The sequence below is a fragment of the Phyllobates terribilis genome, unplaced genomic scaffold (assembly GCF_046119375.1).
Source record: "Phyllobates terribilis strain yellow unplaced genomic scaffold, ASM4611937v1 Scaffold_10__3_contigs__length_209671492, whole genome shotgun sequence".
Lineage (NCBI taxonomy): Eukaryota > Metazoa > Chordata > Amphibia > Anura > Dendrobatidae > Phyllobates > Phyllobates terribilis.
The window spans coordinates 61,778,324-61,801,330 of record NW_027362770.1 but is presented as its reverse complement, the minus strand read 5'-3'; the positions used below and the strand labels follow the sequence as shown (position 1 = coordinate 61,801,330).

General features: G+C 46.1%; 1 protein-coding gene across 1 annotated transcript in view; it reads left to right on the top strand.

Annotated features, from left to right (window-relative positions):
* The window catches only part of GABRP (gamma-aminobutyric acid type A receptor subunit pi), a 262,987-nt gene that overhangs the window by 218,989 nt on the left and 20,991 nt on the right, over positions 1 to 23,007 (top strand). The window contains exon 6 of the mRNA XM_073649199.1: positions 5,188 to 5,340. Within this exon, the coding sequence (XP_073505300.1) occupies positions 5,188 to 5,340 (153 nt within the window). The remainder of the gene's footprint in view (positions 1 to 5,187; positions 5,341 to 23,007) is intronic.

Below are 23,007 nucleotides of genomic sequence, written 5' to 3'. Positions count from 1 at the left end.
AGCTGCGAATTTCCGCTTTCGTTCAAAGGTCTGGGATATGGACAATTGAACGCTGCGGTGGGACGTGGACGTGGACGTTGATGCTGTTTCTTGAAAAACTGCCATAACAAGTGAAGACTGAGAGGAGGGGGCATCTTTGCATGCTGTATGGACAGGGGATTGCCTTGCACACACAACAGGGTGTTCTATTGCACGCACAACAGTGGAAGAAGCAGTGGTGACACCCGCTGACACTGGTCGTGGACCCTGGGGTTCGCACCACAAAGTCCGGTGCTTTGCTGCCATGTGCCTGATCATGCTGGTGGTGGTCAGGCTGGTAGTTTAGTCACCCCTGCTGATACTGGCATGGCAGGTGGTACAAATGGCCTTTTTGGGGTTATCAGCAGAGTCTTTAAAAAAATTCTAGACTCTGGAAGACCTACCGCTTGTACTGGCAACGTCCCTCGTGTTGGTGTTACGGGGAACTGTTGCCCGCCTTCTGTCTGCGGCCACCACACTGCTTCTTCTTGCCTGTTGGGGTACTCTGCCTCCCTCCCCCTGTGTGCTGCTGGCCTCACTCTGCATGTCCTCCTGCCACGTTGGGTCAGTTACTAGATCATCCACCACCTCCTCCTCTTCCACTTGCGCACCACGATCCTCCTCCTCACTCCCTGGCAATTGTGTCTCGTCATCATCCACCTCTTGTGATAAATTGCCAGCGCCGACTTCCTGTTGCCGTGACTGTTCAAATATTTGGGCATCGCTACATGGGATCTCCTCTTCCACCACTTCAAGCGGAGCAGGCGAGGGGCACAAATCTGGAAATGGACCAGTGAACAGCTCTTCAGAGTGTCCAAGTGTGGGATCAGTTGCTGTCTGACGACACTCGGCATGGTGGGAGGAAGGAGCATCAGAGTGAGGAGGAGTATGCGGTCGAGACTCACGGCTACTAAGAGTCGACCGTGTGGAAGATAGGCCGGAGGTGGTGGTGCCCAGGTAACTGGAAGTTATTATCTGCTATCCAATTAATAACCTGTTCACACTGATCAGTTCGCAATACTGGTGTTGTTCTGTGCTTCCCTAGTAATTCAGTCAAGAAGTGGGAGTGAGAAGATGTGGCTGTTGGTTGTGGCACATTTTCACCTTGGCCACGGCCCCTTCCTCTGCACGCACCATCACCAGAACGTCCACTTCCACGTCCCTTGCCACGCGCCTTGCCCATTGTAAAGTAAGTAAAATAGCTTACACTCGCACTATCAATGGAAAAAGGGTAATAAAAAGTAGATTAGAACCGTGGAAGAGGAAAACAACAGTTCTATTTCTCTGGCCTACACCCGACTCTTTTAAACAATCTGAACAATCAGGGAGAAAATATTACTGTTTTTCTTTACGGAAAAAATACCAAAAGCTGAATAGTAGAGATTTTTTACCATGGAACAGCAAAACCACAGTTATAATTTACTGGTGTATACCAGACTTTTTTAAATATATATGTATTTGCGGCTGAACAGTGAGCGACACACTCAAACTGTTTTTTTTTAGATACAAAAGGCCCAAAACTGGATAATACAGAGATTTCACCCATGGAACTGCAAAAGCACACTTCTGTTTCTGTGGCCTATACCAGACTCTTTTCAACAGATATATTTGTGTCTGAAAAATCAGAGAAAAATCTTTTTTTGGGGGGGTGGGGGGGGGGGACACCAATAGGCTAATAAGACGGGTATTTGTACAGTGTGAAGGAGGAAAAAAAAAAAGAGGATTTAGATGAAAAAAAAGGATTTTTCCTGGCCCCCGAGACCTGGAGCTAAGTCCAGCAATTTCAGAAACAGGAGCACACAGGACTGTAATGCAGCGTTTGCTGGTATAACCACTGCGTCTCCTATACAGCCTGCCTGCCTGATATCTGGGATGGATATTAGTCCTGAGAAGGACTGTTTGTTTGATCTGGCAGCCTTTACAGACCCTACACTAACTATTTTGCAGGATAAATCTCTCCCTAGCTCAGCAGCGCTGTCCTTACACTGTCTAATCCGGAGCGACTGTGTCCAAGATGGCGGCGCCCGGTTTTATATACTTGAGGTGACGCTGTGCGGCCAGCCAATCACTGTAATGCCCACAAACAACATGGCTGCGGCATTACAGTGACTGGCTGGCAATCCCTGCATGTTCATTGGCTCTGTAAAGAGTGCCAAACATGCAGGGTGGAGACCCGAGCTCCCGCCCGAGTAACCCAGAAATGCTCGGTGCTCGCCGAACATCCCGAGTAGCGTGATGCTCGGACGAGTACCGAGCAGTGTCGAGCATGCTCGCTCAACACTGCTAGTTACCCCAGAGTCTATACACTATGCATGCTTTGATGTACTTGCATTAACAGTAAACATAGCTTCAGTACTTGAAGTGTCTTATTCTTCAGTAATGGCACTTTTAACGCTTTGATGATTATTTTGTTTTTTCAGCTGATTCATTCTAGCATTCCAGACTCTGCAGTCATCCATTAGGTGCCCTGATTCCTGAAAGGCAAAACACTCATGGGTTTCCTTCAAATATCTTTTATTTTTGGGTAGATCTTGGGTTTGTAAAGCGGATTCTGCTTTGGATACCCCACTGCTGCTTATACTTTCTGTCTTTCACTTATACTTATCTACAAGCTTTGCTCTGACATACTCCAATGTAAGCTCATAATCTGGGCGCGCATCTAATGAAGTTACAAGTGTGTCATAGCTTTCTGGTAGACTGCTTAGTAGTAGTGCAGCTGTGGGGGATCAGCCCTTACCTGACATTGAATAGACTGTGGCTTTAAGAAACCATGCTCCCCTCTGGTCTTCTGCTTGTGGAATAGTTGCCCCCCCCCTGCTTCTTGATCTGTGCTGAGAGAGGGAAATGAACCAGAAGCAGAGGGACCTTGTGTGTGTGTCTGAGGGAGCAGAGAGGCTTCTGCCTGTTCCTAAAGAGAAACTACAAAAAGAAACTCAAGTTGATGTAGCAAACAAGTACATATAAAATATAACTTTTGCTTGACCTGATAGGGCTTGAAATTTTGTCTAGCCCTGTTCATTATAGATATTTATTATCTGACATTTTTTCAAGTTTTTGGTTGTAGCACCTTTTCATTCACGGTGTGTTTATACACCATATGGGCATCTAGCAACACATGTTTTTAAATATTTAATTAATAAAAGTTATATTTTATATGTACTTGTTTGCTACATCAACTTGAGATTTTCATAACAAGTTTCTGGCCTTCGCTAGTTTGTATAAAAAGAAACTGTAAGTCTCTGGAAAGATAAGACCACTGACTTTATCAAGATTTGTTGTCAGGACTGTGTCAAGAGTAGAGAAATCCATCCCTTTTTGAAGAACGTTTTCCCTGGAGGCTGATGACCTTCAGTGAAAGTGAAGCAAGGTTTGCCTTCCTACTGAAGAAAGAGATCCAATATACAGTGGAAAGGACTCGAGTGACGTGATACTGCTCGATTACGCCACGTAAAAAAAGGCAGCCGCCATCTGCGTCTGATCTGCGCAACAGTGAGTGACTCACCGGTGGTGAACTGTACTTGGGTTTAGCTCAGTTTTCTTTAGATAGGACGCTGTAGCAGCGTGGCCCAATTAGTGGAAAGCCAGATAGGGGACTAGCCTAGAGTAGTATGTGAACTTGATGTGTACTGTTGTATTGAGCTTTCATTGCCATGGCTGGATCATAGCTCTGTGACTTGCTTCAGCTATTTCTTCCTGTATTCATGTTATTGATATTGTCATTGTAAATACTGTTATTCTCACTTCCCGCCATATAATCCCTTTGTACATAATAAAGCCAGAGTTTTGTTTCAGCCTCCTCATCTGCTGTCCTGTACTTGAATCGTGCCTTACGGTGTTCTTTGGACACCGCTACACAGCAACATGGAAATCCTTTAGATCTTCTCTAATGCCGCGCAGGCGCTCCACAATTTCTAGAGTATTTCTCATGTAATCCTGCATATCTTGGCCCTCATTTAGCTTAGACAGATACGGCTTTCTTTTTAAATAGAGCTTATTGTGGAAATTTAGCCTTTCATGCAGTTTCTGCAGCTGTTCCCATATTTCTTTTACAGTTTCACTTTTACATATATGCACAATCTGATCATCACCTATACTGTGGGAAATAGTGCTTTGTGTTTTTTGATCCTTCTCTACCCAGTCTTCTGGTAGTGGATCAGATGTAGACTCCTGTGTGTATTTCCACGTACCTTATCTTATCAGCAGCATCTTTACCTTGAATTTCCAGGATTGGTAGTTTTAGTTAGTCAGGTTTGGCACTGTTAACTTCAGAGAGTTGCTGCTGGCAACCATCTTTGCTTCTTCTTCTTCTTAGCACAGTGTTGTTCTTTCTCCTGTGGGCTGTGGTTTCTGGGTCCCTCAGTCTCTGGGCCCATAACCTAAAAGCTTGAAGATTTTTTATTATTGGATGTGCCTGTTCACCTCTTATTTGCATTGGATATTTCTGGTCAGTCAGCAGCATTGGAATGGCACTCCGGAAAATAAAGACAGGTGCTTCATGAAATGTGAGTACGATGGAAATTTTCTCTTCTATTTTTATGAAGTACAGTTCTTCTTCTTAGCACAGTGTTGTTCTCTGTCCTGTGGGCTGTGATTTCTGGGTCCCTCGCTCTTTGGGCTCATAACCTGTTGCAAGCGGATTCATCTCTGTACTGTCCACCCTTTCAACAGTGTATATATATTTATTCAGGAACAAAGATAACACAGTTTACAACTGGTATTCTTTATAGCTTAGAGTCTCAGCATCTTGTCTGTTAGCTTGCAAAGTGAAAGTAAAATGTGCTCCAGCTAAGCACACACACTAAGCAGGAATTTCCCGGATCTTTTTTTTAATTTTTTTAATGGTGATTTACTGACAAAATAACACTATTTCTGGAGACAGAAAACCATGTACTATTAAACAGTAGTAAACAGTAGTTGTTGCAATATATACAATAATAAGCATTATTCCAACAGGGGACACAATAGGTAAAAAGTGCTTGTCATGTAAGGTCCAGCCATCATTATAGTAAAAAGGGTTTTTCAAATAAAGCTACATGAATGAATATGAATTTAAAAAATGTCGCTCATCTCTACATTTGTCATCTTCGTACAGTAGTTGCCGTCAGTTGTGACATGTATTTTTGCATGTTTTCTGATAACCTTACCAATTTTATGCTTTTGTCTCCACAGGGACTTACTCAAGACTTATATTATACTTTGTGCTCAAAAGGAACATTCTCTACTTCATTTTGGAAACCTATATTCCATCTTCTTTGCTTGTTATTGTATCATGGATTTCTTTTTGGATTTCTAAAACTTCGGTTCCTGCAAGAATATGCTTTGGTAAGATCCTGTAGCTTAATGAATCTTTAATGTAAGACAACATTAGTATAAAGCAGTGTGTTAAAGGGGTGGTCCAGCACCTTAAATTTCCCATGAATAAGTTTTGTGGGCCATAAAGAATCTTAAAGTAAAGCAAGCTCTGAACTCAGATAGCTTTTCAGCCAAGTCAGAGGTGTAGCTAAGGTTTCAGCTCAGAGGGGTCCAAACATCTAATGGTGATGCACTCTAATCTTGAGTATAAGGGTACCACCTTCCATTCTCACCGGCTACTCGAGATAGCCCAGTGAGGGGGTTGTGGTCCATCACCACGGTGAAATGGCGCCCGTACACGTATGGCTGCAGATGCTGCGGAGCCCACACGATCGCCAGGCATTCCTTCTCCACCGTAGAGTAGGCCACTTCCCTCGGCAGAAGTTTCCGACTGAGGTATTGAACAGGGTGCTCTTGACCTGCTGAGTCAGGTTGGCTCAGCACCGCACCGAGTTCGTAGGTGCTGGCATCAGTCTGTACTACAAGCGGCCGGGAGTCGTCGTACACCTGGAGTACAGGGGCTGCCACCAGGGCAGCTTTCAAGGCCTGGAAGGAGCGCTCGCAGTCCGCTGTCCAGTTGACAGCTTGTGGCAGCTTCTTCTTGGTGAGGTCTGTCAGGGGCTTGGCCAGGGCACTATAGTCCTATACGAACTTCCTATAGTACCCTTCTTAGTATCTTAATGATAATAACTGTCTAACTCCATATCAACATGGATTCATGAGGGATCGCTCCTGCCAAACAAACCTGATCGCTTTCTACGAGGAGGTGAGCTCACAGCTGGACCGGGGAGAGTCAGTGGATGTTGTACACCTTGACTTCTCCAAAGCGTTTGATACCGTGCCACACAAAAGGTTGGTATATAAAATGAGAATGCTTGGTCTGGGGGATAATGTGTGCAAGTGGGTAAATAGCTGGCTGAGTGATAGAAAGCAGAGGGTGGTTATTAATGGAGTAAGCTCAGGGGGTGTCAGGGTTACTAGCGGGGTGCCTCAAGGGTCTGTCTTGGGCCCTATATTATTTAATATATTTATTAATGATCTAGTGGAAGGGTTGCATAGTAAAATAGCAATATTTGCAGATGATACTAAACTTTGTAAAGTAGTTAATACAGATGAGGATAGGGCACAGCTACAGGAGGATTTCGATAAATTGGGGAGTTGGGCCAAAAAATGGCAAATGGGGTTCAATGCCGATAAATGTAAGGTCATGCACATGGGAAAGAAAAACAGCAGTCACCCATACATACAGTTATATGAAAAAGTTTGGGCACCCCTATTAATCTTAAGCTTAATGTTTTATAAAAATTGGTGTTTTTGCAACAGCTATTTCAGTTTGATATATGTAATAACTGTTGGACACAGTAATGTTTCTGCCTTGAAATTAGGTTTATTGTACTAACAGAAACTGTGCAATCTGCATTCAAACAAAATTTGACAGGTGCATAAGTATGGGCACCTTACCAGAAAAGTGACATTAATATTTAGTAGATCCTCCTTTTGCAAAAATAACAGCCTCTAGTCGCTTCCTGTAGCTTTTAATTAGTTCCTGGATCCTGGATGAAGGTATTTTTGACCATTCCTCTTCACAAAACAATTCCAGTTCAGTTAAGTTTGATGGTCGCCGAGCATGGACAGCCCTCTTCAAATGATCCCACAGATGTTCAATGATATTCAGGTCTGGGGACTGGGATGGCCATTAAAGAACATTGTAATTGTTCCTCTGCATGAATGCCTGAGTAGATTTGGAGCAGTGTTTTGGATCATTGTCTTGCTGAAAGATCCATCCCCTGCGTAACTTGAACTTTGTCACTGATTCTTGAACATTATTGTCAGGAATCTGCTGATACTGAGTGGAATCCATGCGTCCCTCAACTTTAACAAGATTCCCGGTGCCGGCATTGGCCACACAGCCCCAAAGCATGATGGAACCTACACCAAATTTTACTGTGGGTAGCAAGTGTTTTTCTTGGAATGCTGTGTTTTTTTGTCGCCATGCATAACGCCTTTTTGTATGACCAAACAACTCAATCTTGGTTTCATCAGTCCACAGGACCTTCTTCCAAAAAGAAATTGGCTTCTCCAAATGTGCTTTTGCATACCTCAGCCGACTCTGTTTGTGGCGTGCTTGCAGAAACGGCTTCTTTCGCATCACTCTCCCATACAACTTCTCCTTGTGCAAAGTGCGTTGTATAGTTGACCGATGCACAGTGACACCATCTGCAGCAAGTTGATGCTGCAGCTCTCTGGAGGTGGTCTGAGGATTGTCCTTGACTGATCTCACCATTCTTCTTCTCTGCCTTTCTGATGTTTTTCTTGGCCTGCCATTTCTGGTCTTAGCAAGAACTGTCCCTGTGTTCTTCCCTTTCCTTACTATGTTCCTCACAGTGGAAACTGACAGGTTAAATCTCTGAGACAGCTTTTTGTATCCTTCCCCTGAACAACTATGTTGAATAATCTTTGTTTTCAGATCATTTGACAGTTGTTTTGAGGAGCCCATGATGCCACTCTTCAGAGGAGATTCAAACAGGAGAACAACTTGCAAGTGGCCACTTTAAGTAGCTTTTCTCATGATTGCATACACCTGGCTATGAAGTTCAAAGCTCAATGAGGTTACAAAACCAAAAAAAGTGCTTTAGTAAGTCAATAAAAAGTAAGTAGGAGTATTTAAAACAAGAAAATGATAAAGGTGCCCATACTTATGCACCTGTCAAATTTTGTTTGAATGCAGATTGCACATTTTCTGTTAGTACAACAAACCTCATTTCAAGGCAGAAACATTACTGTGTCCAACAGTTATTACATGTATCAAACTGAAATAGCTGTTGCAAAAACACCAATTTTTATAAAACATTAAGCTTAAGATTAATAGGGGTGCCCAAACTTTTTCATATAACTGTATTAAATGGGAAATCGTTGGGGAAATCTGACATGGAGAAGGACCTGGGCATCTTGGTTAATAGCAAATTAAATTGGAGTGCCCAGTGTCAGGCAGCAGCTGCGAAGGCAAATAGAGTAATGGCATGCATCAGAAGAGGAATAGGGGCATGTGATGAGAACATTGTTCTTCCTCTGTATAATGCGCTGGTAAGGCCGCACTTAGAATATTGTGCACAGTTCTGGGCTCCGGTGCTCAGGAACGACATATTGGAGCTAGAGAGGGTACAAAAGAGGGCGACTAAGGTAATAAAGGGAATGGAGGGACTAGAATACCCAGAGAGGTTGTCAAAATTAGGCCTATTTACGTTGGAAAAGAGAAGACTTAGGGGAGACCTCATAAACATGTATAAATGCATCAGGGGGCAGTACAGAGATCTCTCCCATGACCTGTTTATACCAAGGATGGTGACAAAGACGAGGGGGCACACTATGCGTCTGGAGGAAAGGAGGTTCCTGCACCAGCATAGAAGGGGATTCTTTACGGTCAGAGACGTGAGACTCTGGAACTCTCTGGGAGAGGAAGTGGTGATGTCCAACTCACTTAGTGAGTTCAAGAGAGGCCTGGACGCCTTTCTTGAGAACAATAAAATTACATCTTATGCTTAGTGATAGTTAATTAATCCAGGGATTTAATATGACTGCCAGATTGGTGTCGGGAAGTGAATTTTTCCTCAATTATGTAAATTGGCCTATACCGCATGTTTTTTTTTTGCCTTCCCCTGGATCAACGCTGCGGAATAGCTGCAGTGCACAAGAAATAGGCTGAACTGGATGGACGCTTGTCTTTTTTCGGCCTTATAAACTATCTAATTATAAACTATGTAACCCGGCCGTACCCAAGAAAGACATCACCAGTTTCTTGGTCCTTGGGAAGGGCCAGGTCGTGATTGCATCCACCTTCCCGGGTTCTGGTCTCAGTTTCCCCCCACCTACCCGGTGTCCCAGGTATTGGACCTCGGTCATGCCCATCTGACACTTTCCTGACTTGATGGTCAAGCCTGCCCGGTGGATCCACCCCAGCACCTCTGACAGGTGCCGAAGGTGTTCCTCCCAAGTGGGGCTGAAGACGGCAATATCATCCAGGTACGCAGCTGCGAACCCTTCGCACCCTGACAGCAAGGTGTTGACCATCCGCTGGAAAGTGGCGGGGGCATTCTTCATGCCAAATGGCATGATGGTGGGCTCATACAGTCCAAAAGGAGTGATAAAGGCTGATTTCTCCTGTGCCTCTGGGGACAGGGGAATCTGCCAGTATCCTCGGCTCGTCCATGATGGTCAAGTACTGAGCCTTGCCCAACCGGTCAAGCAGGTCATCGATGCGCAGCATGGGGAACGCGTCATCGGCAGTAATGGCATTGAGCCCCCTGTAATCCACACAGAACTGGGTCATCCGGTCCTTTTTGGGTACGAGGACTACAGGTGAGGCCCACGCGCTGGTGGACTGGAGGATCACCCCCAGCTCCAGCATCTCGGCAATCTCCTTCCACATTTGCTCCTGTACCTCCAAGGAGACGCGATATGCCATTCGCCGGATAGGGGCGTGATTCCCTGTGTCCACTCGGTGGACTGCCAGCTTTGTCCGCCCGGGCTTTCCCGAGATGAGGCCAGGGAAAGGGCGCATGACCTCATTCAGCTGGGACCGTTGGTCCTCAGACAGAAGGATGTTCATGGGGGCATCCTCCATGGACCCTCCCGCACGGGCCTGTGTGAGCAGATCCATGAGGTCCTCCTCCTCCCCTTCCTCCGGCAGACTGCACACCAGAAAGGCACAGGCTTCCCTGTCATGATACGCTTTCATCATGTTGACATGGAAGACCTTCTGCCTGTTCCGGACCGGATCAATGGTGACCAGGTAATTGACCTTGCTGAGCTGCTGATGCACGTCATAAGGGCCCTCCCATCTTGCCTGAAGCTTGTCCTGGGGCACAGGGACTAGGACCCATACTTTCTGCCCTTCCTGGTATGTCCACTCCCAAGCATTCTGGTCATACCAGCGCTTCTGCTCTGCCTGGGCCTGGACCATGTTGTCATGCACCAGCTGCGTCAGAGCCTGCATTCTGTCACGGAATCGCATGACAAATTCCACGACTGAAACACCCGGGGTGGCTGCTTCTTCCTCCCTGGATTCCCTCACGAGAGCGAGGGGTCCCCGTACCCGTCTTCCATACAGGAGCTCGAAGGGGGAGAACCCTGTCGAGGCTTAAGGCACTTCCCGGTAAGCAAAGAACAGATGTGAGAGGTGTCGCTCCTAGTCACATCCCTGGGACTCGACCAACATTCGGATCATCTGTTTCAATGCGCCATTGAACTGTTCACACAGGCCCTTAGTCTGTGGGTGATACAGGCTGGACACCAGATATTGCACCCCTGTTTGCTTACACAGGCTCTGCATCAAGTCAGACATGAACTGGGTCCCTCGGTCCGTGAGCATCTCCTGGGGGAAACCAACACGGGTGAAGATTTCCAGCAGGGCTTTGGCCACTACGTCTGCCCGGAGGACAGCGCGACAGCTTCTGGGTACCTAGTAGCCTAGTCTACTACCGTTAGTATGTAGCGTTTCCCGAAGCTGCTGGGAATGGGCAGCGGCCCAATGAGGTCCACAGCAATCCACTGGAAAGGCTCACCTATTATGGGCAGATGTATCAATGGGGCTTTAGGGACTGGCCCCGCCTTCCCCATCCTCTTACAGGTGACACACGAACGGCAGTAGGCAGCTACTGCTGTCCCCATCTTAGGCCAATAAAACAAGTGGGCTAGCCGAGCCTTGGTCTTAGCGACCCCTAGGTGACCAGCCAACGGAATTTCATGCGCGAGCCGTAACAACTCAGCCCGGTACGGCTGAGGTACCATGAGGTGCCTCTCGCCGCGCCAACCTTCTTGTCCATCTGTGGGCAGTGTTTCCCTATACAGCCTCCCTAGGTCCCAGAACAAGCGGTCCTTGTCTGTCTCCAAGGGGGGCTTACCTGCACGTTCCTTCAAGGCTTCCAGGCTGCTGTCGGCTTGGACAGCTGCCTGGAACTCCTGGCTGGAGCCCGCTAACAGGGACCTAAAGGCCGCACTCTCGCCGGAACCCTCAGGGAACGGCGCTGGGGGGTTAACACCAGTGGGCCCAGTCCCAGACAGGTGCTGGGGTGGAGGAGTCAGGGTGCAAAGCGGCCTCTGCCTCCTGAGCCCTCCTGCTGCGGGTGACAACAGCAATGCCCGAGGTCTCCTCAGGGAGTCCCGGTCCCCTTCCCTCACCTGGATGGGTTGTGGGGTCACTGTGGGTTGCCCCAACATGTGATACACACTTGACAGGTTCACTAAGTTTTGAGCTGCTGGAGGGATCATGTGCAAGCTGACAGTTGGGAGGGGCAGGCAAGGCCCCCACCAGCATATCAGCCAAGCCAGAGAGTTCATTAGCATGACAATGAATTACATTAGCATTCTCACTGAAAAGTTCAGAGCTGGACATGTCAGCTGAGAGAGCAGGAAGGGGGGCTAAATCCCCCCCAGCTGCACTCCTGTCAGCTGGCACGTCACTACAAGGATCAGCATGTATGGTACCACAAAGTATAATATCACTTACAGATACATTACCATGGGGCAGTGGGGTTGCTCTCTTCCCATACTGAGAGGTGAGAGGCCCCAAGTCTGTCCCCAACAAGACATTAGCAGGGAGACGAGATGTAACCCCGACCTCTACCAGCCCCTTGTCCACACCCCAATCCAGATGCACACAAGCCATGGGTAGAGTTATCTTCTCCATACCAACCCTGCTGACGGTCAGCGTCTTTCCAGGGATGATACTCTCCGGGGGTACCAGTTCAGGCTGTACTAGGGTCACATCGGCCCCCGTGTCCCTTAGTCCCATAACCACTTTATTCCCCACAGTCACTTGCTGGAGATTGTCATTGGGCCTGGCCCCACCCCTCCCCACCACATAAACCGTTGGACCCGCTGCTGGGGTTTGGGAAGTAGGGGGGTTCCCCATCCGGCTAGGGAAGTTTGCCCTGTAATGTCCAGGCTGATTGCAGGCGTGACATCGAGGGGGTCCTCCCTGGGGCTTGGGAGGGGGAACAATGGGGCCCGTAGGTTTTTGGGTGGGGGTAGTCTCAGGGGAAACTGCAGGGTTACCCGCAACAGGATTGGTCTTACCCCCCCTCCAGCCGGTGCTGACGGGTCTCCACGACGTCCGGTTGGTGACGTACTCATCCGCTAGCTCCGCAGCAGTTCTGGCATCTTGGGGTTTCCTGTCCAGGACATATTGTTGCACTTCCTCCGAGCAAATGTTTAAGAATTGCTCCTTGAGGAACATATCCAAGGTTGCTTTGTCGGGATTGTCTATCTCTCCCTCTGCCCATCTGTGAAGCTGGACACTCATCTGGACCAGAGTCTCTAGGAGGCTCTCGGTCGGTCGTTTCCTCAGGCTGCGGAATTTCACTCTGTACACCTCAGGCGTGAGACGGTACCTCAGGATCAGCGCAGCTTTAATGAGGTCATAGTCCTGGTGCTGGGCTGCAGGGAGAGACGAGAAAGCATCCAGGGCTCTCCCTCTTAGCTTGGTGGACAGGGTGCATGCCCAGTCTGCCTTGGGTACCTGGTACTGGAGACATACCTGTTCAAACCCTTTCAGGAAAAGGTCCAGGTCTCCGTCCGATTCCAGGAAAGGCAGATCCTCTGAGCGCAGCTTAGCTTTTGGGGCTGCTGGAGTCTGTGCTGTTTGAGCTGGTGGGTCCTGCTGGCTCCGCAGCTGGGCTAACTGTAGCTGGTTCTGCCTCTCCTCCTTTCTTTCCTGGGCATCTCGCTCAGCTTGCCACTTTCTTTCCTGGGCATCTCGCTCAGCTTGCCACTTTCTTTCCTGGGCATCTCGCTCAGCTTGCCACATGTGGAGCACGGCCTGGCTCTGCTCCTGCTGTCCATCTCTCAGAGCCTGGAGGTAGGCCTGCATAAGAGCGTCCAGGGCCGGGTTACTGGCCCCTCCAGCTGGAGCTGTGGATTGCATAACAGAATGTCCAGGATTTTCGTGGGTGTCGGGGGCACTTCCACCCTCCTCTGACACCTCAGCCTGGTCAGCGACTGGCACCACACTGCCACCTTCCATCTGCTCAGCGTCCCCTCTGGTAGCACTCATCTGGGAACCTTTGCTTCTGAGGCAGTATGCCATCCACCAGAGACCGTAGTCAAATAAAAGATAGGACAGAAAACTAAGAGGGGGAAGGGTACAGTATCGTACACACGCTTTCACTGTATACTATGTCTGATCTACTAACTAGCACCGAGCTCAGTTCACAGATATCTTAATCCCACCCGCTGCCACCAATTGTCACAAACCGATCGGAGCCACGTGCCCCTGATCCTTCCTCACAACTTCCGTGAGTTCCGGGTTTAGGATGATGTGAAGCGAGCTTATAAATTTTATATATTTATTTACTCAAAAGAGCAATGCTAGGTACAATATATACAAGCGGTTACAAGATATATATATACAGTAGTCAGACAAATACAGTAAGGAAGCAGTAATACGATACAGTAAATTTAAAAGGAATAAAAGTGAATATACCACACTTTCATCAAAGGTCTCTGGACACGGCAGGAAGGGTGCTGTCATGGGTCCAGGGCGGTTCCTTGTGTCTTGCTGCCCATCTGTAGCGACAGGTGACCCTCAACAGAAGACCCCTCCTCTCCCACAGAGGGACACATTTATACGTAACTTGGGCAGGGCAGAAAATAGGCGATTTACATGTAATCTCCTCTTCCCTTCTATCAGACATTTCATAATCCATTTCCTAGTAATATTCTCATTGTAAGGTGCGCATGGTAATTGATCTAACACAGGAGCTTCCCCTGACTTCAGAGGTAATTCAATTAGCTATTCCTCATTACCATGATTCAATTAGCTCCCCCATACTCTTGTCAGGAATAGGCTTTTGCACTACAAAGGTATATATCCTAGCTGACCTGTATTCAATTCTCTCCTGGGCAATAGCATCCTTTTGGTAATTGCCTTTTGGAGCTGGCATAGTAACGTAATGGTAATTAAGTCATATCCTGACTGTGGGGAATACACCATTTCCCCTGGGGTCCTTTGAAGTCAGACAGATTAGCATTACTGCTGAGACCTTCATAACTGGGAATATGAATTTCCAGTCCCTGGCCTCACCACAGGTACCTCAGAAGATGACCATGCTGTTACTGAAAATAAATCTGTGTGCAAAGACCAACACCGATATTACCGCCATTCGGTGACCAGAATGTTTTATATATCTGTCTTGCAGATCATATCAGAAATTACAATATAGTTATACATAGTAACTCAAATTTGTTGTTCTTTCTGATGGAGTCGTTCACTTTTCTTGTCTTTTCCATATGGCTGAGACCACTATTACAACTTCTCTAGCCATGGCTTTTCTACAAAGTTTACAACAAATATACATTTGACTTCTCACTGTTACAAACAGTGAGTGTTACACACTGTTACACACCCGGGAATTTCCACAGTGACTGTTACACAATGTTACACACCTGGGTATTCCAGTCCATGCTTCCTTCCCTTGAGTCGGCTGCCCTCTGTTGTGGTTCATGTCGGGTGTTGTCTAGCTTGGATCAATGACATCACCTCCATAGTTCTATTCAAGACTCATTGACACACTCACCTGTGTCTTCAGATTGTGTGTTTCTATACTCTTGTTTGGTTTGCTCCACCTATGCACACTGTGATTATCTGCCTCTTTCCTTGCTGACTTCATTGCATCCGTCCTGTTGCTCCTAAGATTCTTGAGTGCACCACATCCTTGCTCAACACGTGCCACCCTGCCAGCTGCACCCTGCAAGCCCTAGGCCTTGCACTCACCCAGAATTGGGGCTTAGTGGCTGCACTTGACAAAGTGAACATAACACTCACATTACAAGCATAGTCCTCATCTATTCCCAACTCATACAAACTCCCCATCCTGCTTATACCCAGTGATGAGCCTGCTAGTGCCATGTTTGTACCTATTACTGGATCTAATGTATGACAACAGATAACAGTTCTTTTCAAAGTGCCCCATCATAATAATGTTGTACTATAGAAAAAGCTGTTCCAGCAACTCAGATATAATAAGAACTCTTCCTTACTGAAATAAATTAAAACATAGTACACTGGTCTGTGTCTGTTTTCTTATGTGTTTTTAGCATACACTGCTCTTAGTCATAGAATGACATAATAATGCCCACCACTGTGCCCCTTATATAGTAAAATTCCTCCTTCGTGCTGTCTAGATTGTAAAATTGCCTCCAATAAACTATTAATGACCTGTGTAAGTGGCATAAGCAGAAAGGGCTATATGTAAAACTTAACATTTAATGTAAATTTTTAAAAAAAGTATAAAAAGACATTTACAAGACACATATACAAAAACACAAAGAATGCCTGACAAAAGACAGGCCGGCCTAATATGATAGGGTGTGACAATGTTTGTAATGTAAGGTGCTTTATGGGTAATAATATCAGCACATAAAGTCAAACCATTAGGTAATCAGAGAGAAATACCATTTACATCACAACCACTGAGCCATAAAAATGCATTGGAACAAGCTCACCCGATTGCTGGAAAAGACCCACATCTGTCCTCGAAATTTCATCTGGAGTATGAGCATCCACAGTGTTAACTTTCACTCTCACAGGGTAAGAGGAATCTGAGGGTTCCTTTTTAACTGTTATACCGCCTCCCGTATAACTGTTAAAAAGGAACCCTCTGATAGACTCCACAATAGCTTCAACACTGTATGATTCCCCAACAGTAGTCCCCACACTTTGTAATAGCCCCCACAGTAGTCCCCACACTCTATGATGGCTACCACACTAGTCCCCCCACTGTATGATGGGCCCCACAGTAGCCTCCACAATGTATGAATGCTGCCCCCCCACAGTTGTCCACCCACACTCTGATACCTACACAGTAGTTCCCACACTGTATGAATGTCCCCACAGTATTCTACACACTGTATGGTGGCCTGACAGTAGTTCTTATACTGTATGATTGCCTTCATAGTAGCCATGTCACACTCCGCCAAGGAGTCAGACGGCAAACAGTGAGATGGCTGGGGATGGAAGCACTGCCACTAGGGAGATAACGGAAGGGCAACTCCTGAAACTTGCCCTGCACATCCCTGAGCTCCCTGACGTCCCTAGACAGGTTTGTTCACCCAGTGAGGCACACGCGTTCCTTTCCAAGTCTTTCCTTATGTATAGCCTTGGCTAGAGTGTGAGGCAGCATGAACACATAATCCTGCTCTCACATAAAGATACGGTGAGGCAAACCAAATAGGAGATAAGGTACAGGAAGACACTCAAACTTCTAAACAGATATGTCCAGAGACGACTACTAGACGATCTGTCTCCACACAGGTTATACTTCCAGCTCCAAACCTGGTTATAGTAAGCTATCACTAGCAACTACTCAAGGTAAGAGGTGAGTATTCATACCAGAGGGGAGTGAAGACCTAAGAACAGCTGAGATAACTCAGGATGGAGTGGTCTAGGAAACAAACAGAACTGTTTGACCCTTGCAACAATAGAGCAAGGGAAATCTGTACAGCTTAACCCTTGCAACACCAAAACAAGCAAAATCTGCAGAGCTAACTGGAAGGCAAAGCAGACCCATCCAGTTCAGGTGCACGTGTGGCTAGATGAGGTGATCTTCTGACCCCTCTCTGTTGCAGTATCCCTGTGACAGTACCCACCCTCCTAAGAGGGGACTCCGAACCAACCTGATCACATCAACATCAGACACTGGTACCCTCATTCTCTCCTCAGGACCGTAACCTTCCCAATGTACCAAATACTGAAGCATACAAAGCAAGAATCGATAATCTTAGCTATCTGGAACTCCAGATTCCCATTAACAGCAACCGGGGAAGGTGGCGGTACAGATGGCTCTGAGGAAGTAATATATGTTAATTTTTGAGAAGTGATCAGTGAAACACATTAATGATTTAGAAAGGAGGTAGCAAGGCATGGCAAAATGCTACCGGATTGATTATGGCCACGATCTTATAGGGACCGATGAACTTGGGTCCCAGTTGCCAAAAAATAAATTTTATCTGTTGTTAATGGATAACCACACCAAATCATCAACACACAGGTCCAGACCAACCAAGTTCTTCCAAGCAGCCATACTCTTATATTTGGAAGTCATGATCTTTAAATTATTAAGAACACCCAGCCACAACGAGGTAGTAGATGAAGAAAACCACTCCTCCTCAGGCACTCGTGAAGAATGATTTCCATTCAAGGTGCAGAATTAAGGATGAAAACCATATGCCCCAAAAAATGAGGACTTGCCAGTAGATTCATGACAACGATGATTCACAGCAAACTCACCTAAAGGTAAATAAGAGACCCAATCCTCCTGATTTTTGGAAACAAAACACCTTAGGTACATTTCAAGATTCTTATTCACCCGTTCAGTCTGCCCATTATATTGTGGATGGAAGGTGGATGAAAATGAGAGATGAATCCATAAATGAGCACAAAATGCCTTCTAAAACATCAATATAAATTGGGTCAGAAACAATATCAGAAGGGATCCTATGGAGTTTCGCAATCTCATTAATGAAAACTTGTGCCGAAGTTATAGCATTCGGAAGTGCAGGTAACGCAATAAAATGAGCCATTTTGCTAATATATCTACTGCCACTAACATCACCGTGTTACCTGTGGACAAGGGCAGATCAGTTATAAAATTCACCGACAGACGAGTCTATAATCTACAAGGAATAACTAAAGGTTGCAGAACCCAGAACAGACGAGTATGGAGGAGGGAGGTCTTTGAATATGCACAAGTACTACAAGATGAAACATAATCTCGAACGTATTGGGGGAACCTTGGCCGCTAAAAACTACGAGAAAGTAGATTTGTGGTAGTTTTACTACCAGGATGTCCCGTAAGAATCGAATCATGATGTTCACTTAATATTCTAAGTCAGAAGTTCACAGGGACAAACAGTTTACCTGCAGAACAAGTGGCAAAGGCGCCCCCCTGGGCTTTTACAATCTCCTTCTCTAGATCTGATCATAATGCAGCAATGACTACTCCTTTTTGCAAAATGGGAATAGGCTTGCCACCATTTCCTCCCCAGGAAAACAACGGGATAATGCATCAGCTTTAATGTTTTTATCCCCTGGTCGATAAGTCACAAAAAAGTTAAGTCTGGTAAAAAACAAAGACCACCTTGCCTTCCTAGGAGTACCGTTTAGCCAATTCCAGATATAGTACATTTTTATGATCCGTGATGACGATGGCTGGATGTACAGTCCCCTCAAAAACTGACACCACTCCTCGAAAGCCAACTTTATTGCCAAGAGTTCCCTATTGCCGATATTATAGTTCCTTTGGGCAGTTGACAACTTTTTAGAGAAAAAGGCACGCAGACACCATTTACTTGGTGACGAACCCTGTGACAATATAGACCCTAACTACGATGCATCTAGCTCCACAATTAACTGTAAAGTCAGGCTGTAAGAGGATCAGAGCAGTAGAGAAACATTAATTCAAAGAAGCAAATGCTTCACTAGCCGGATTAGACTGTTACGGATCCAGGTGGTGGAACCTCTGTGCTGCGGTGCAAGGAGGGACCAGAAGGGCGTAACTAGGTATCAACTCGAACCGACCAAGGTCGTACGGTGGCTCAATCGACTCCGTGACCAGGGAGGGAATGAGCAGAGGGACCAGGTGCTACTCTGGGGACCGACCTTGTATGAGAGCAGGTGACTCCCACGGGTCAGAAGGTAGGGACTGACCGGTATAGTAGATGAGCACGGCAGGCAGGCTGACGGGTGATCTGGGCAGATGGACTGGCAGGCAAGGTAGGTAACAGGCAGGAGCCTCCAGGTAGGCTGGCTGGTAGGCACGGCAGGTAACAGGCAGGTGCTTCTAGGTAAGCGGGCTGGCAGGCATGGCAGGTAACAGGCAGGAGCCTCCAGGTAGGCTGGCTGGCAGGCACGGTAGGTAACAGGCAGGAGCCTCCAGGTAGGCTGGCTGGCAGGCAAGGCAGGTAACAGGCAGGTGCTTCCAGGTAAGCAGGCAGACAGAGCCCATAGACAGACTGGCGGACTGGCAGTAGGCAGACTGTTGGGCTGGAGAGTAGACAAGCAGACGGACTGGACTAGTAGTCCGGATGGCGGACTGGACTTGTAGTCTGGCTGGCGGGCTCGACTTGTAGTCTGGCTGGTGGGTTGGACTGGTAGTCAGGCTAGCAGCGGGACCTGAGGGCTGAAGCAGAGTACCACACACAAAGCTACAACCTTGCACGGGCACCTCCATATTGGAGGAGGTGCCTTTTATAGGGGAAGTCCTCCGGCCATTGGCCGGGGACTTTTTAGGACGGCGCGCGCAGCCCCTTTAAGAGGGTGGGAGCACGCGCGCGCCCTAAGCACAAGGCCAGGGAAGCTGCGTGCACCAGCAGCAGCTGCATGGAGGCCAGAAGACGCCGGAGCAGGACCGCGGGGGTAAGGGGGACGGCGTTTCTGCCTGGCAGGGGGCAGAGACGCCGATGCTACATAGACCATTTTGAAAAGTCTTTCCCATTCCTGGTCATATCTGTTTGTAGTTTAACTACTACCGAAAAGTCCTTGAAGAGCCTGCGGTAATAGTTGGTAAAACCCACAAATCGCTGTAAAGCCTTCAAATTTTCAGGAAGATTCGAATCCAGTAACACCCAGACTTTCGCAGGATCCATAAGAAAACTGTTGGATAATAGTAGATACCCCCGGAATGGAATCTCCTGAACAGCAAACATACAGTACATTTTTCTGACTTGACATAGAGTTTAATCTCCCAATTTCATCACTTAAATAGGACATGCCTGACAAAGTGAAGTAGACTAACAGATCCTCAAAAGATAGACATCATGCGGCAGTCCAAAGAGATTCATGAACAAATCAAAGTATTTGAGATCTATCAGTCTGGAAAAGGATATAAAGCCATTTCTAAAGCTTTGGGACTCCAGCGAACCACAGTGAGAGCCATTATCCACAAATGGCGAAAACTTGGAACAGTGGTGAACCTTCCCTTCCCAGGAGTGGCCGGCTGACCAAAATTTCCCCAAGAGAGCAGTGACGACTCCTCCAAGAGGTCACAAAACACCTCACAACAACATCCAAAGAACTACAGGCCTCACTTTCCTCGGTTAGGGCCAGTGTTCATGACTCCACCATAAGAAAGAGACTGGGCAAAAATGGCATGCATGGCAGAGTTCCAAGATGAAAACTACTGCTGAGCAAAAAGAACATAAAGGCTTGTCTCAGTTTTGCCAGAAAACATCTTGATGATCACCAAGACTTTTAGGAGAATACTCTGTGGTCTGACGAGACAAAAGTTGAACTTTTTTGGAAGGTTTCATTACATTCTGGCGTAGAAGTAACATGGCATTTCAGAAAAGGAACATCATACCAGCAGTAAAATATGGTGGTGGTAGTGTGATGGTCTGGGACTGTTTTGCTGCATCAGGACCTGGAAGACTTGCTGTGGTAAATGGAACCATAAATTCTGCTGTCTACCAAAAAATTCTGAAGGAGAATGTCCGGCCATCTGTTCGTAACCTCAAGTGAAGCGCACTTGAGTTATGCAGCAGGACAATGATCCAAAACACACCAGCAAGTCCACCTCTGAATGGCTTGAGAAAAATAAAATTAAGACTTTAAGTGAACTAGTCAAAGTCCTCACCTTAATCCGATTGAGATACTGTGGCATGACCTTAAAAAAGCAGTTCATGCTCAAAACTTTCAAATGTGACTGAATTACAACAACTTTGCAAAGATGAATGAGCCAAAATTCCCCCAGAGCATTGTAATTGACTCAGTGCCAGTTATCACAAACGCTTGATTGCAGTTGTTGTTGCTAAGGGTGGCCCAACCAGTTATTAGGTTTAGGGGGCAATCACTTTTTCACACATGGCCCGGTAGGTTTGGATTTCTTTTTTTCATAATAATAAAGACCATCATTTAAAAACTGCATTTTGTGTTTACTTGTGTTATCTTTGTCTAATATTTAATTTTATTTTGTGATCTGAAACATTTAAGTGTGACAAACAAAAGAATAAGAAATCAGGAAGGGGGAAAACACTTTCCCACACCACTGTACACTGTGTTCTGAATTATTAGGCAAGTTGTATTTTAGAGGATTATTTTTATTATTGTTCAACAACTATGTTCTCAATCAACCCAAAAGACTCATAAATATCCAAGCTTAATATTTTTGGAAGTTGGAGTGGGTTTATTTAGATTTGGCTATCTTAGGAGGATATCTGTTTGTGCAGGTAACTATTACTGTCCCGAATTATTAGGCAACTTAATAAAAAACAAATATAATCCCATCTCACTTGTTTATTTTCACCAGGTAAACCAATATCAGTGCAAAAAATTTAGAAATAAACATTTCTGACATGCAAAAACAAAAAAACAAAATAATTAGTGATCAATATAGCCACCTTTCTTTATGATGACACTCAACAGCCTTCCATTCATAGATTCTGTCAGTTGCTTGATCTGTTTTCTATCAACATTGCGTGCAGCAGCCACCACAGCCTCCCAGACACTTTTCCGAGAGGTGTACTGTTTTCCCTCCCTGCAGATCTCACATTTTATGATGGACCATAGGTTCTCTATGGGGTTCAGATCAGGTGAACAAGGGGTCCATGTCATTATTTTTTCTTCTTTTAGACCTTTACTGGCCAGCCACGCTGTGGAGTAGTTGGATGCATGTGATGGCGCATTGTCCTGCATGAAAATCATGTTTTTCTTGAACGATACTGACTTCTTCCTGTATCACTGCTTGAAGAAGTTGTCTTCCAGAAACTGGCAGTAGGTCTGGGAGTTGAGCTTCACTCCATCCTCAACCCGAAAAGGTCCCACAAGTTCATCTTTCATGATACCAGCTCATACCAGTACCCCACCTCCACCTTGCTGGCTTCTGAGTCAGAGTGGTGCTCTCTGCCCTTTACTGATCCAGCCTCTGGCCCATCACGAGTCACTCTCATTTCATCAGTCCATAAAACCTTTGAAAAATCAGTCTTAAGATATTTCTTGAACCATTCTTGAAGTTTTATCTTATGTTTCTTGTTCAAAGGTGGTCGTTTTTCAGCCTTCCTTACCTTGGCCATGTCCCTGAGTATTGCACACCTTGTGCTTTTTGATACTCCAGTAACGTTGTAGCTCTGAAATATGGCAAAACTGGTGGCGAATGGCATCTTGGCACCTTGATTTTCCTCAATTCATGGGCAGTTATTTTGTGCCTTTTTTGCCCAACACGCTTCTTGCGACCTTTTTGGCTATTTTCCAAGAAACGCTTGATTGTTCGGTGATCACGCTTCAAAAGTTTGGAAATTTCAAGACTGCTGCATCCCTCTGCAAGACATCACACAATTTTGGACTTTTCAGAGCCCGTCAAAACTCTCTTCTGACCCATTTTGCCAAAGGAAAGGAAGTTGCCTAATAATTAAGAACACCTTATATAGGGTGTTTATGTCATTAGTCAACACCCCTCCTCATTACAGAGATGCACATCACCAGATTTACTTAATTGGTAGTTGGCTCTCAAGCCTATGTAGCTTGGAGTAGGACAACATGTATAAAAAGTATCATGTGATCAAAATACTCATTTGCCTAATAATTCAGAACACAGTGTATATACCTGGATGGGGGACATATACTAGGATGGTAATAATATATACCAAGAT